Raw genomic sequence first — 16,344 nt, 5'->3', positions numbered from 1 at the left:
TAATGAAACTGAGCAATAAAAAAGGACACGTATCTAGAGTCTACCCCAGCACACCCCAGTGAAATGTCACTCTCAGGACGTGCCATAGGATCAATGGGAGAAGATTCTTTCCAGTATCTTGTCTCAGGACTGGAATATAAGTTGACAATCACTAATTCAAAAACATTTATCAAGCATTTGCTATGCGTCAGACATGGTATTGGAGACATGTACGAGGTGATTCTGGATATTAAGGGATTTACATGAACTTCCAGAGCTGATAAGGGACATTTATTTGCCCATGAGATGAAAGAAGACATTCATAGATATAAAAAGCCTGCTTTTAAGTCTAATTAAGGAAGAACAGTTTGTGTGTTTCCTGAAAAACGATTTGTCCCAAAAAATTGTGATACATACATTTTAAGTAAAAAGCTGTTTGATTTAGAACTTCATAGTAACACTAGCTATGCCTCCCACTCAATCAGAACTGTAGTCTAGACACCAGTTACACTGTATTAAACTATGTGGAATAAATATTATATGGGTTCTGAATTTGAATGCCACCTCATGAACAATGCAGTCATGAAACATTCTTGTTTAAGAAATTTAATAAGCACTGAAAATGTACCCTGCTGCCCCCCAAAAAAATCTTGACACATGCATGAATTGTATATTATTATAGTAAAATCAAACCTGTTGACTGAATTAAACTGAAACTAAGCATAGCCCTTACGTCATACCAGTAAGAGTGCTCAACAGTCCTTAAGCTAACAACCTATAGTGTCCCACTATGATAAAAGCAGGGCCTCACTTTGTCACCCACATGGGAATGCAGTGGCATGATCATGGCTTACTGTAGCCTCAACCTCCCAGCTCAAGTGATCCTCCCATCTCAGCCTCCCAAGAACCCGGGACCACAGGCATGCACCACCACACCCAGCTAATTTTTTTTGTTTGTTTTTTTGGAGATGGGTGTCTATGTTGCCCAGGCTGGTCTCAAGCTCCTGGGCTCCAAGCGATCCTCCTGCCTCGGCCTTCCAAAGTGCTGGGATTACAGGCATGAGCCACTATGCCTGGCCAATAAAAACATTTTCTAAAGTTACTTACACATAATCTTTTGGGGTACCAGTCCATTATCCATGTGGAGTCTATCTTCCATGAATGCCACCCCCAGCTTGCTGAAGTTGTCCACACTTGCTTCAGCAATTAGCCGATAAGGATCCCCAGGTCTGCAAGCTAATGGCAAACAACAGTCTGACCACTTGACAATCTGAGAAAAAGCAGGAGAGGGAGGCGATGGGGAAAGACAGTTGAGATTTTTCTTCTCTAAAATAGCCAGATACTTTATTTTTCTGTTGAGGCTCCTATCACTAAATTATAGTCATTAATAACAAATTACTGGATACTACATTTTATTAGTATCAGAGTTGTTTGGAATCAAACATTCTCATGTCTACCTGACAACAGTGCTTACAAAACACTAAACATAACTCTCTCATTTAAAAGTAACTGAAGTCTCCACCTTTTTAGGGAACTAAAAGATAAAGGGACATTCCCCACACACCAGGAAAGTATCATGCTGCCCTTTAAAAACAGAGAAGAGGAGAGAACAAGTCCACAATACCCAATTACTTTCAATGTAACCTGTGGACCCGCTTGTCTCAAAGTGTGGTCCGAGACCAAGGGCAACCGACCTCCCAGGGAGCATATCAGACCTTCAGAGTCCCAAGCACAACTCCCTCCCTGTCTGGTACACTGGACTTTCTGGAGTTGAACTCCAGATATCAGAATGTTAAAACATGCTTCCCCTGTGGTTCCTGCACTCAAACTGTGAGAACAATCTGAAAAGACTCTCCAGACGGTTCCTCCCTGTAAGGAGGTTCAGGTTCCCACCACAAGGGGGACAGGGAGAAAGAGAGCGGGCAAAACACCCCGTTTAGCCTTCCAGTTCTTACTACAGAAGACTGTGACACTGGGGCCTCGAACACCCATACTCTCGCTGAGGGTTCCTATGGAGAAGAGAGCCTATGAGGTAAAGAGCCCGGTGCTGCAGTCAGGGGTCTGAGGCCGAGTCAAAGACAACTAATCATCGTTGTCTGTCCTCGGGCAAGCTTCTGACCCTCGCAGTGTCCTAATTTGTAAAACAAGAATACTCTACTAAAACTACAAAAATCAGCCAGGCGTGGTGTCACATGCCTCTAGTCCCAGCTACTCCGGGGGCTGAGGTAGGAGAATCGCTTGAACCCAGGAGGCAGAGATTGCAGTGAGCCGAGATCGCGCCACTGCACTCCAACCTGGGTGACAGAGAGACTCCGTCTCAAAACCTAACTAAATAAATAAATATAATTTAAAGGTTAGTATGCTCATGAGATCAAAGAGTATATGTAATGCCCCCAGTAGAAAGCTTAGATCCGCCGGAATAAAGTACTCAATTACCGACAGCTGCTTTTATTAGCAGTCACACATGTGGCTTTAAAAGCAGCAGTGAGCAGCACAGTCTTTTTCTAAGATGCCATGAATGATTCCTCTACTTCCTAAAGATACCTTCTCAGGGACACATTGCCCCGAATTTCATAATTATAGATAAATAATTTTTTATTCCATTTTTATTTGTTTGTATTTATTTATTTTTTTAGATGAGTACTCGCTGTATCACCCAGGCTGGTTTTGAACTCCTGGCCTTGACTAATTCTCTCACCTCAGCCTCCCGAGTAGCTGGGAAAACAGGCTCGGGCCACCACACTTGGCTTGAATTCTATTTTATATACTGATACTGGTGGGATAGGATTTTAGAACTAACTCCTCCTAAAAACTATTTTTTAAATGCTGGATAAAATAAATGAATAAAGCATTACCTTAGAAGTCTGGAAGAACTGACTAGATAATAATGAACTTCCAGGTCAAGTGTTGGGATAAATCTTGAACCTACAGAGCAAAGGGGGATTCCCACAAGACACACCACTTCTGCCCCAGGGTCCTTGCTCATCCAAGCAACTTGGGTTTCAAAAGTCAACGTCCAACTGGCATAAGCATAGACATATAGTGATATGGTTTGGCTGGGTCCCCACCCAAATATCATCTCCAACTGTAATCCCCATGTGTCAAGGGAGGGACCTGGTGGTGACAGGATCCTGGGGGCAGTTTCCCCCATGCTGTTCTCATGATAGTGAGTTCTCATGAGATCTGATACTTTTGAAGTGTTTGGACCAGGCGCGGTGGTTCACGCCTGTAATCCCAGCAGTTTGGGAGGCCGAGGTGGGTGAATCACCTGAGCTCAGGAGTTCATGACCAGCCTGGGCAACATGGTGAAACCCTGTCTCTACTAAAAATACAAAAATTAGCCAGACGTGGTGGTGGGTGCCTATAATCCCAGCTATTCGGGAGGCTGAGGCAGGAGAATCACTTAAACCCAGGAGCTGGAGGTTGCAGTGAGCTGAGATCATGCCATTGCACTCCAGCCTGGGTGACAGAGCAAGACTGTCTCAATCAATCAATCAGTCAATCAATAAAGTGTTTGGTAGTTTCCTCTCTGTCTCTGTCTCTCGCCTGCCACCATGTAAGACATACCTTGCTTCCCCCTTTGCCTTCCGCCATGATGGTAAGTTTCCTGAGGCTTCTCCCGCCATGAAGAACTGTGAGTCAATTAAACCTCTTTCCTTTATAAATTACTCAGTCTTGGGCAGTTCTTTCTAGCAGTGTGAAAATAGACTAACACATATAGACCAACAGAGCAGAGCTGACAGTATAGAAATAAACACATTCATGGACAACTGAATTTGGACAAGGATGCCAAGACAATTCAATAAGGAAATAATATGTTTTTTCAACCAATATTTCAACCATTATTATTACAACCAGATACTGACGTGTAAAAGAATGAAGATAGGCCGGGCGCGGTGGCTCACGCCTGTAATCCCAACACTTTGGGAGGCCGAGGCAGGTGGATCACCTGAGGTCAGGAGTTCAAGACCAGCATGACCAACATGGTGAAACCCCATCTCTACTAAAAATACAAAAATTGGCCAGGCGCGGTGTGTCACACCTGTAATCCCAGCACTTTGGGAGGCCAAGGCAGGTGGATTGCCTGAGATCAGGAACTCGAGACCAGCCTGGCCAACATAGTGAAACCCCGTCTCTACTAAGAAATACAAAAAATTAGCTGGGCGTGGTGGCAGGCACCTGTAATCCCAGCGACTCAGGAGGCTGAGGCAGGAGAACCGCTTGAACCTGGTTCAAGGTTGCAGTGAGCCGAGGTTGCAGTGAGCCGAGATCGCACTACTGCACTCCAGCCTAGGCAGTAAGAGTGAAACCCTGTCTCAAAAAAAAAAATTTAGCTGGGCGTGGTAGCAGGCGCCTGTAATCCCAGCTTCTTGGGAGGCTGAGGCTAGGCGAATTGCTTGAACCCAGGATGCAGAGGTTGCAGTGAGCCAACACTCCAGCCTGGCACTCCAGCCTGGGCACTCCAGCCTGGTGACAGAGTGAGACTCGTCTCAAAAAAAAACCCTATTAAACTTTAAAAGACTCAGATTTGCATTAAATTGATACAGAAGAAGAAAAAACCACAGATAGAGAAGCGTCAAAGACCTCTTTTAGAAAAAGGAGAAATGGGCCAGGCTGGGTGGCTCACGCCTGCAATCCCGCCCGGGAGGAAGAGGTTGCGGTGAGCTGAGATTGTGCCATTACACTCCAGCCTGGGCGACAGAGTGAGACTCCGTCTCAAAAAAAAAAAAAAAATTAAGATAAACCTCTTCCTCACACCATGCAAACCATGTACAAAAATGAACTCAAGCTGGATCAAAGACCTCAATGTAAGAGCTAAAACTACAAAATTCAGAGAAGAAAACACAGGCATAAATTGTCATGACTTTTGATCAACCAATGGCTTCTGAGATAAGACATCAAAAGTACAAGCAACAAAAGAAGAAACAGATAAAATGGACTTCATTAAACATTTTTGTGCTTCAAAAGATATCAAGAAAATGCAAAGACAACACAAAAAAAATAGAAGACAGTGCTGGCAAATCATATAAGAACTCCTATAACTCAACAATAAAAAGACAATCCAATTTAAAAATGGGCAAAGAATGTAAACAGTTATTTCTCCAAAGAAAATATACAAACGCCTGGCCAGGCGCAGTGGCTCATGTCTATAATCCCAGCACTTTGGGAGTCCGAGGTGGGCGGATCACCAGGTCAGGAGATCAAGACCATCGTGGCTAACACAGAGAAACCCCATCTCTACTAAAAATACAAAAAACAAAAAAGATTAGCCAGGCGTGGTGGCGGGCACCTGCAGTCCCAGCTACTAGGGAGGCTGAGGCAGGAGAATGGCGCAAACCCCAGAGGCGGAGCTTGCAGTGAGCCAAGATCGCGCCACTGCACTCCAGCCTGGGCAACAGAGCGAGACTTCGTCTCAAAAAAAAAAAAAGAAAAGAAAATATACCAATGCCCAATAAGCACACAAAACGCTGCTCAACATCATCAGTCATTAAGGAAATGCACATAGAAACCAGAGTGAGATACAACAAAATACCCACTAGGATGGCTAGAATCAAAAAAGATACCGACGAGGACAAGAAAAACTGGAACTCTAATATATTGCTCATAGAAATAAAAGTGCTGCAGCTGCTTTGGAAGAGTTTGGGAGTTCCTCAAATAGTTTAACAGGGTTACCATATGATCTAGTAATTCTACTCCCCAGTATATACCTGAGACAACTGGACCTGAACATAAGAACACATCTAGATTAGGCTCAGAGGATCTTCCCAAAGGCAAGCCCCAGAGGCCTTCACAAAAGAAACAAACTATGTTCACTGAGAAATGGAAGATCTGAACTTGTTCAATAAGAACGCATACCCAAACCCCAGCCTTCAGAAAGATACGGTCTCCAAAATGGAAATACATCCAGACATACTGCAGGTTTGGCTCAAAAACCTTGGAGCAAAACTCAAGAAAGCCAAATGCAAGCATATCTGGCAAAAAAAAGAAGCTCAATAACAGCAAATATCTGAGAATGAGGCTGGGTGCAGTGGCTCACTCCTGTAATCCCAGCACTTTGTGGGGCTGAGGCAGAAGGATCAGGAATTCAGGACCTACCTGGGAAACATGGCAAAACCCTGTGTCTACGAAAAACTACAAAAAATAGCCAGGTGTGGTGATAGGCACCTGTAGTTCCCGCTACTCAGGAGGCTTAGATGGGAGGATCACTTGAGCCTGGGAAGTTGAGGCTGCAATGAGCTGTGATCATGCCACTGCACTCCAGCCTGGGCAACAGAGTGAGGCCCTGTCTAAAAAAAAAAAAAAATTAAAAAAGAAAAAACAAAAACTGAGGGTAGAGTCAAGACCAGTTCTTCTCAGGGAAATATGGACACACTACCCACATCCCCAAATGAGGCCCATCCTAGAGTTTACACAGATCATCAGGCACCCTCATTCCAACTCCACTTAGGCCCTAGGGGCAGGGACCCTATAGACCACTCCAGCAGCCCCAAAATAGTTCATTTTGGCTGCTGCCAAGATCTGAACATATATTCTAGACACTTCAAAATCTGAAGTTCATTCTCCAAGCTTCCATTTTAATTCTTTTGGTTCCTCATCTCTACAAAATAGAGACATCAGACACAAAAGGTCACATATTGTAATGGTTTATGATGATTCTCATACAAGAGAATACTTTTCAGCAGTAAGAAACAAATGTGAGACATATACAACATGGATGTATTTCAAAAACATTATGTTGAGTGGAAGAAAAAGACGCCAAAGGATACATGCTGTATAATTTCATTTCTATGAATTCCTAGAACAGGAGAAACTAATTTACCATGTCAAAAAGATGAGTGGCCCAAGTAGAAAGAATCGAATAGAAAGAGGTGCAAGACAAATGTATTGGGGTGATGGTAATGTTTCATATCTTAATTACCCAGGCAGTTATCTAGATGTATAAATTCATCAAAACACATACAATTGTGCATCTAAAATCTGTGCATTTTATTTTATATAAATTATACCTCAACCAAAAATTAATATACAACAAAACTAGTAAGGACAGTTTCTTTTTTTTCCTGCTTCTTTGTTTTGATTTTGGTTTTTGGTTTTTTAATTGTTGTTGTTGTTCCATTTGTTCAGCTAGTAAGATTTAGTCAGCATCAAGAAGTGGACAGTTGGCTTATGTTTTTACATCCTGTTTTTTGGTCACCTCCCTCCATCATCATACTTTAATGACCTCGTCAAGCTCCCTTCATTCATTTTGGCTCTCCCCAAGACGTTCTTCACATAGTCACCAGGGTAATGTCATTATTCCTTTAAAAATGTTGCACTATTCCTTGGCCTGGCACAGTGGCTCTTGCCTGTAATCCCAGCACTTTGGGAGGCCGAGGCGGATGGATCACGAGGTCAGGAGATTGAGACCATCCTGGTTAACGGTGAAACTACATCTCTACTAAAAATACAAAAAATTAGCCAGGTGTGGTGACAGGCGCCTGGAGTCCCAACTACTCAGAAGGCTGAGGCAGGAGAATGGCATGAGCCCAGGAGGCGGAGCTTACAGTGAACTGAGATCGCACCACTGCACTCCAGCCTGGGCGACAGAGCCAGACTCCATCTCAAAAAAAAAAAGATGTTGCACTAGTCCTCTGCTTAAAATCCTTCAATGAATAAGTTTTGAAGATCTACTTTATGTCATGGTGACTACAGGTTTTGTGAGGTTTTTTTGTCTCAAAGAAAAAACCACATCATATGTTGTACCCCATAAATACATACAACTAAAAAATACTTTCATGGCCATTTTTCATCATTCAGGAAAAAAAATATGCCCACACAAAAAGCTTGTATGCACATGTTCACAGCAGCATTATTCACAATAGCCAAAAGGTAGAAACAACCCAAATATCCATCAATAGATGAATGGATATATAAAATGTGTATATCCATACAACGGACTATTATTCAACCATAAAAAAGGAATGAACTACTGATACATGTTACAACACGGATGAATCTTGAACACATTAAGTGAAAGAAGCCAACAACTAAAGGTCACATATTCTATGAGGCTATTTACATGAAGTGTCTAAAATAGGCAAATCTAGAGTCAGAAACTAGATTTGCAGTTGCCAGGAGTTGAGGTGTTGGGGAGCAGACAGTGAATGCTGACAGGTGTGTGGTTTCTTTCTGGTGTGCTAAAAATGTTCTAGAATTAGGTAATTCTGATGATTGCACAACTTTGTGAACATAGTAAAAACTACTGAATTGTTTTTCAAGGGTGAATTTCATGATACGTGAATTACATCTCAATTTTTTAAAATAAAAAGAAAAGAGTCCAGGAAGTTTGTTTGTCTCTACACTCTTCCGGCACAGCCTAGTCAGTAAACGGACTCTAGAGTCCAACTTCCCAAACTTCAATCCTGGCTCCTCTGGTTAAGGGTGTGTGACCTGAGCAAGCTACTCAAATTCCCCATGCTTCAGTGTCCTGTCTGTAAGGTAGAGATAAGAGCACCTACCTTGGAAGGTTACTGAGAGCACTAAGTGCCTGGGCCACAAGGGGTGCTCTTATGGTTCCAAAATATAGAGTCCTTTAGAGCAAGTAACCTCATGAGAAACCACATCATCCCTAGTGGGCAAAAACCGATCTTGGCAGAGAGTGGGGAGGTGGAAAAAATCTTAAGACATTACAACAGTTTGTGGCCCTCCAAGGCTCAACCCTACACCACAACTTTTTTTTTTTTTTTTTTGAGACAGGGTCTCACTTTATTACCCAGGCTGGAGTGGTGCAATCATGGCTCATTGCAGCCTCGACTTCCTGGGCTCCAGCAATCCTCCCACCTCAGCCTCCCAAGTAGCTGGGACGAGAGGCATGCACCACTATGACCAGCTAATTTTTTTATTTTTTGTAGAGATGGGATTTCACTATGTTGCCCAGGCTGGTCTCGAACTCCTGAGCTCAAGCGATCCTCCTGCCTCAACCTCCCAAAGTGCTGGGATTACAGGTGTGAGCCACCGTGTCTGGCCCCCCACAACAAAATCTTAATCCTTAGTAGCTCATTTCTCTTCTTAAAGTGAACTTGAATCTAATTATTCTCCTTGGAAAACCAATCATGAAAAAAAAAATACCTGAGAAACATGGCCTTGGAGGGAAAAACAATAAACGCAGACCTTTATGGCCAACTCACTAAACTGTGTAGAATATTTGGACAAAGAGAAACTCCAGAATTTTCGTTTAGCTCTACCTGTAGCTTTCCCTCCACTTTACTACCTACTTCTCCCACCTTCTCCTCCTGGACACACAGCCAAGGGAAGCAGAATTCACCTGGCGGGTCAGGCCCACCCAGCATTTCAGCAGAAGTCTACATTTCAGAAATGACATCTTTGATTCAGGACAGAGAGTCCGTTGATTTCAGCTTTGGGAATGGGGGAAAGGATGTCAGTTCAGGAAGATGAGAAGATAAACTAACACGGTGGCAGGGCAGACTTTTGGGATGAAGGTGCATGCAAAACATGGAAAAGAACAGGGCAACCTCCCGCAGGAAACTAAAGGCATCATTGTCTTCAGAGCAATCAGAGGAGGAGGAGAACCGCTCAGCCAATGGAGACTCAACCCGGAATTTAGCTGTAAAAACACTGATTTAGTCCCCTGGGGTAGCAGGCACTGGCAATGTAAAAGGAGCCAATAATGAAATTCCCACACGCCTCTGAGGAGGAATGAGGCAGGAGATAAACAAAAGAAGAGGAAGGACCGGAAGAGGCCAAAGAACAATACACTCACACATCCCGGATCAAGTTTCTCCACTCTGCCAACTGTTTCCTCAACTAAGTGCATTTCCTTTTTCTAGGAGCGTGGTGAGCCACGGACCATGCAAACGCCTTCAAGCAGCTGCTGGGTGCTCCGATCAAAGCAGAGCCGCACTGTCACTGATACCTCGCCCAGGGTGTTTGCCTTTCAGTGGATAAAGGCAAACAGGCCACTTCAAATTTGCACTTCGAGATGGAAACAAAGGCATGGAAAAGAAAAGGGAAGTCAAGCAAAAGGCTTACTCCGAAAGATCAAAGCTAAGGAAGCCCTGGCTGTCCATAAACAAAGGAGTTTCCTCTTATAATAGCAGCCAGCAGAAATCTGTTAAGTAACTAAAGCTCTTGACTTGATGTTACAATGTATGGCAGCCCGCAAGGCATATCTTCTCTGCTCCATTTAAAACTCACATCCAGGCTGCGTGCAGTGGCTCACGCCTGTAATCCCAACACTCTGGGAGGCCGAGGCAGGCGGATCACAAGGTCAGGAGATTGAGACCATCCTGGCTAACACAGTGAAACCCCGTCTCTACTAAAAAACACAAAAATTAGCTGGGCGCGCCACTCGGGAGGCTGAGGCTGGAGAATGGCGTGAACCCGGGAGGTGGAACTTGCAAAACCGAGATCGCGCCACTGCACTCCAGCACTCTGGCCTGGGCGATAGAGCAAGACTCTGTCTCAAAAAACAAACAAACAAAACAACTCACATCCAAGAAGCAGCCTGGGAGTGATAGACCCCAGGTTAAACTAGCACAGGTGGCCCTGCCCAACAGAGGGCGTTGGCAGGCAGCGGCTCTGCAGCCAGTGGGGAACAGAAATCTCAACAACCCACTAGTACGCAGAGTCAGATCACGGATGCTGTTAATTTTTCTGACTCTTGTTTCTCCTCTTACAAATCATCTTAATTTTTTTTTTTCTTTTTTTCAGACGGAGTCTGGCTCTGTCCCCCAGGCTGGAGTGCAGTGGCCGGATCTCAGCTCACTGCAAGCTCCGCCTCCCGGGTTTTACGCCATTCTCCTACCTCAGCCTCCCGAGTAGCTGGGACTACAGCCGCCCGCCACCTCGCCTGGCTAGTTTTTTGTATTTTTTTTTAGTAGAGACGGGGTTTCACCATGTTAGCCAGGATGGTCTCGATCTCCTGACCTCGTGATCCGCCCACCTTGGCCTCCCAAAGTGCTGGGATTACAGGCTTGAGCCACCGCCCCCGACCAAATCATCTTAATTCAATGTGAAATTGTTAAAAAGTTCTAGTAACAAATTGGATGGAAGAGGGCTGGACACGCAGAGGAAGAGAATTTGAAAATATAGGGCTAGGCACAGTGGCTCACACCCATAATCCCAGCACTTCGGGAGGATCATGGGTGGATCACGAAGTCAGGAGTTTGAAACCAGCCTGGCTGGCATGGTGAAACCCTGTCTCTACTAAAAATACAAAAATTAGCTGGGCATGGTAGCGCACGTCTGTAGTCCCAGCTACTCGGGAGGCTGAGGCAGGAGAATCACTTGATCCCCGGAGGCAGAGGTTGTGGTGAGCCGAGACCCCACACCAATGCACTCCAGCCTGGGTGACAGAGCGAGACTTCATCTCAAAAAAAAAAAAAAAAAAAAAAAAAATGAAAATACAAGACTAAAGGGAAGAGGTTATTTTTAAATTCTGGCTATCCTTGCTGTCTTTTGTGTTTGGAAATAGGATACAGGAGAGCTACAAAATTGACTTTCACTTGATATTATGCAAAAAGACAGGCCAGGTGCGGTGGCTAATGCCTGTAATCCCAGCACTTTGGGAGTCCAAGGCAGGAAGGATCACTTAAGCTCAGGAGTTCAAGACCAGCCTGGGCAACAAGGCAAAACCCCATCTCTACTAAAAACAAAAGACTAGCTGGGCGTGGTGGCGCGCACCTGTATTCCCAGCTGCTTGGGAGGCTGAGGTGGGAGGATGGATTGAGCCCTGGAAGTAAAGGCTGCAGTGAGCCTTGATCATGCCACTGCACTCCAGCCCAGATGACGGAATAAGACCGTGTCTCAAAAAAAAAAAAAAAAAAAGACAATACGCCCTATGGCACTTTTAAGAGAAGGGTATTGGAAAATCAAGTAACAGTGTAAGAGTTATCACAAAGTCACAGCAAGCAGGAGCTGAAATGGTCAACTGACCCAGGTGGAGCTGAAAAGAGGAATTGCGAAACCATGACTGACCAGATGCTCAGGGAAAAGGCGGGTCTTACTGTTTAAATATTCTGAATAAGTGAGAAAATAATACAAATATTGTGAGAATAAATACCCTTGTCACCACACAGAAGAGTGTTATTATTGTGTTCTGTAGATGTCCGATACACTGCCGAGGCCCGCTAAGGTGTGCTGCATTTACATCCACAGTTACTTCCCACCTCATCCCTCCATTCCACTGATGTAAGCTGAGGAAGAAGAGGAGTTTTAAGAGGTATCCCAAGTGGTTTAGCTATCCACTGATGTATAACAAACCACCGCAAAATTCAGTGGCTTAAAACTAATCATTAATTTTACTCACGAATCTCAATTTGGACAGGACTGAGCAGCAACAGCTTAACTCTGCTCCATGTGGCATCAGGTAGAGTGACTCAACCAGGGCTGGATGACCTACTTTCAAGATGCCTCTGTCTCTGAGCTGGAGCTGCCTGTCAGCTGGAAGCTTGACCAGGGCTGTCCACAAAGAGCCACATGTCCTTGTCCTTCATGTGGATCTCGCCACAGGGCAGCTTGAGCTTCCTCACAGTATGGGAGCTGGACTCCCAGATGGCATGTTCCAAGAGCCCAGAATGGAGGCTCCAAGGTTTCTTATGATCTAGCCTGAGAATTCTCAGCATGTCACTTCCATCACATCCCAGTGGACACACAAATAACTAAGGTCAGTTCAGATTCAAGGGAGGGGGAAGTGACTCCACCTCTCAACAGGAGGAAAGAATTTGCAGCTATCTTCAATGCACGGCAACAAGTTTCTGCCAGCAATTAGTCTTCCCCTTCTGCATAAGAATGACATGTTCCTAAATGGGCATGCTCCTTTGGCCCAAGACCCTGAACAAGAGAGATGTAGAGAGCAGAGAGCTCAAAACAGAGTCACAGCTGGAAAGAGCAGCAGCGAACCTGCTGAGCATACGACTAACACACCCAAGAAACTAGGATTCACGGTTAGAAGCTGCTGGGATTCTAAGCTTATCTGTTACTCCAGCAATCTGATTAACACAATGTGTGAAACTGTATTCCTGACAATAGCCCTCTAAGTCCTTCCTGCTACATTCCCCATCTCCACAAGTGACCCACCACCCAACCACAGGCCATCACTTCCTAACCAATATGGCCTTCTGTCTCTATCTCAGTGTTCCTACTCCCAACACTCATCAAGCCCATTATCTGTTCCCACATTCGCCTACAATCTGTTCTAGGTTTGCTCCCCTCCCATCCCTTCTGCAATCTGCCTGAATTGTGACCTTCCTAAAGCACAAATCTGATCATTCTGCTTCAAAAAAAACAAACAAACAAAAAACTGGTTTTAGCCTACTGTCCTTGGGATCAAGTCCAAACTCCTGGTTAACACATATAAGCCTTGTTTGATTTGTGTATTATGTCCATTTGCCATCCAATTTGTGAGTATATTCAATTCTGCTACATAGAAAACAAGAAAAACAAATAGCATGGATGAAACTCATAGTGAGTCAAAAGCTTGTAAGACACGCTCAAGACAGACAAAATAAGTGGAACATACATGTGTTCAACATAGATAAAAAGGACAAAACCAAAGAGTGTTAGTCCTAGGCAGAAAGTCACAGGAGAATCAATCTTTTTTTTTTTTTTTTTTTTTTTTTTTTTTTAAGAGAGAGAGAGACAGGGTCTCACAGCTGTGTCACCCAGCCTAGAGTTCAATAGTGCAATCGGGGCTCATTGCAGTCTCAACCTCCTGGGCTCAAGCAATCCTCCCACCTCAGCCTCTCAAGTAGATGGGATCAAAAGCATACGTTATCATGCCTGGCTACTTTTTTTTTTTTTAATTTCTTGTGGAGACAGCATCTTGCTGTGCTGCCCAGGCTGACCAGGGCCAATCTTATCAAATCTTAAATATCAGTAAGGCACAAACTATGCCACTTGACAGTTACGTCATCCTTAATTTGGCCACCCATTTTGACCCCATTTATATACTGTCTAGAAACACAGATTAAAAAACACACACAGCATCTCAGCAGGTCTCTGGTAAGCCACAGCTATTGCAGACATATATATCCAAGTCTCTCTAACAAAGCAACTGTGTGCTGGCTACAGGCACCTTCCACCTTCTGGGCCCTCGTATAACTTCAGCTCTAGTCCTTGTACTGACACCATTGGCAGGAAAGGCTGATGCAGCAGAGGTAGACAGGACTTCAAGTATGAACATCACATGGCCCAGGATTCAGACTGTGCTCCTTCCATTCCATAGGCACCTGATCCTAAGTGTTAACCGATCCCAGATCTCTCCCCGTTTCTTGCTGCATGTTTTGAATTGATGTAATAAACAACGTGATTCAAGCATCTTAACTCAGCCTATGAGCCTTTCTATTCTGTGACTGCTAGAATAGCCTGCTTGGCCATGTTCTTGGAAGATATCACCGCACCAAGGTAATTTCCCACACAACATTCCACCCCCTACTTTCCCCTCTGGTCTTATCTAGGGCCATTCGCCAACTCAGGTGAATGCAGACTCCAAATGTACTGAGCTGTGTGCAGTGGCCAGGTGCAAATGCTTTCTGTACATCTGTACATGCTGTTCTACCTGGGAAGGCCTTTCCTCCTTTCACCTGATTCCTATTTTCACCTTAAACCTCAGACATCACCTGCCCTGGAAAGTCCTTCCTGACCTCACCCAATCTAGGTAGGTCCCCCGATAATCCCTATCCATGCCTTCTATAGTACTTAACATGGTGACCTCTAATTGTTCATTTACTTAGCTCTCTGCTCCCCCACACTGTGAGTTCCTTACAAACAGGGAATGTCATTTCTGAATGAATCTTTCCTCTCCATGTGACTCATGCCTCCAGCCCTACCTAGCACACAATCTGGCATATAACAGGCAATCAATAAACCTTCAATGAATGCCTTGATCGAGTACAAGCAACATAAGCAAATTTCCTGTGGAAAAAAAGAATTGTATTAAGTTCTTTGGGTCAACAATTCTTACTAAATGTGATTGCTAATTTAAGTGCAGAAAATACTGAAAACTGAGCTGAATCTGCCATCGCTTCTTGGTATTACTGCATCAAGCAAAACAAGTGAAACATAGATGTTCAATAAATATGTTCATGAATGAATAAGCGAAAATATGAATATGTGAATGCTACATTTTTTAAAACTGAATTTTAAGATCCATTTATCTGTTGTTAGGAATCTATAGAATGATGACAGATCAAAGCCATTTGAAATATCCAAAATTAAAAAAGATATTTTAAATATCTTTAAGAGTTGTATAGTCTTAAAAATGTGAAAAAATATAAGATCCCATCAAATTCATATGTCTTTCTTTTTTTTTTTTTTTTTTGAGACGGAGTCTCGCTCTGTCGCCCAGGCTGGAGTACAGTGGCTGGACCTTAGCTCACTGCAAGCTCCGCCTCCCGGGTTTACGCCATTCTCCTGCCTCAGCCTCCCGAGTAGCTGGGACTACAGGCACCCGCCACCTCGCCCGGCTAGTTTTTTGTATTTTCTAGTAGAGACGGGGTTTCACCATGCTAGCCAGGATGGTCTCGATCTCCTGACCTCGTGATCCGCCCGTCTCGGCCTCCCAAAGTGCTGGGATTACAGGCTTGAGCCACCGCGCCCGGCCTCAAATGTCTTTCTTACATAATATATTTTTCTATTTAATATCTTAGGACCCTGTAAAATTCAAATGGGGCTGTGAAGTTAGGTGAAACATACATGCACAGATTCATAAGAGTCCCTCAAAATGCAAAATCCCATCAAGCAATCAACCCGAAGGGGAACTGGTGACTTGGTTAGAAGACAGTGAGCTATGAGATCAATCCCTTTTTAAGTTTTGAATCCTAATTTATAAAATGGAGCTCAGGGTAACAGCCAGAGTGGTCAACATGAATGGCTCTGGACGTCTCTAGCCCCTGGTTGCAAGACCCACTGATGTCTCTGATCACAAGTGAAATTAGCTAACTGGACTGTGGCAATCCTCCTCATTGGGAAGGCATTCTTCTACCCTAGAAAATTAAGAATTAAGTAACCATGGCCGGGCACGGTGGCTCACGCATGTAATCCCAGCACTTTGGGAGGCCGAAGCGGTCAGATCATGAGGTCAGGAGATCAAGACCATCCTGACTAACATGGTGAAACTTCGTCTCTACTAAAAATACAAAAATTAGCTGGTCATGGCGGCGTGTGCCTGTAATTCCAGCTACTTGGGAGGCTGAGGCAGGAGACTGGCTTGAACCAGGAAGTCAGAGGTTGCAGTGAGCCAAGATTGAGCCACTGCTCTCCAGCCTGGCAACAGAGAGAGACTCCATCTAAAAAAAAAAAAAGGCCGGGCGCGGTGGCTCAAGCCTGTAATCCCAGCACTTTGGGAGGCCGAGGCGGGCGGATCAC

The 16,344-nt window shown here is 44.3% G+C and overlaps 1 protein-coding gene across 5 annotated transcripts in view; it reads right to left on the bottom strand.

The window, feature by feature from the left end:
• The window catches only part of HLCS (holocarboxylase synthetase), a 250,179-nt gene that overhangs the window by 196,553 nt on the left and 37,282 nt on the right, over positions 1-16,344 (bottom strand). For all 5 annotated transcript variants that reach the window (XR_002726196.3, XM_023191343.2, XM_023191352.1 and 2 more), the window contains one exon: positions 1,087-1,249. Coding sequence is in view for 4 of the 5 variants with exons in the window: in XM_023191331.3 (XP_023047099.1) it covers positions 1,087-1,249 (163 nt within the window). In the remaining variant the exon portion in view is untranslated. The remainder of the gene's footprint in view (positions 1-1,086; positions 1,250-16,344) is intronic.

Source organism: Piliocolobus tephrosceles, chromosome 19, assembly GCF_002776525.5.
Source record: "Piliocolobus tephrosceles isolate RC106 chromosome 19, ASM277652v3, whole genome shotgun sequence".
Taxonomy (NCBI): domain Eukaryota; kingdom Metazoa; phylum Chordata; class Mammalia; order Primates; family Cercopithecidae; genus Piliocolobus; species Piliocolobus tephrosceles.
The sequence above is the reverse complement of the archived record's forward strand: the minus strand, read 5'-3'. Positions and strand labels throughout refer to the sequence as shown.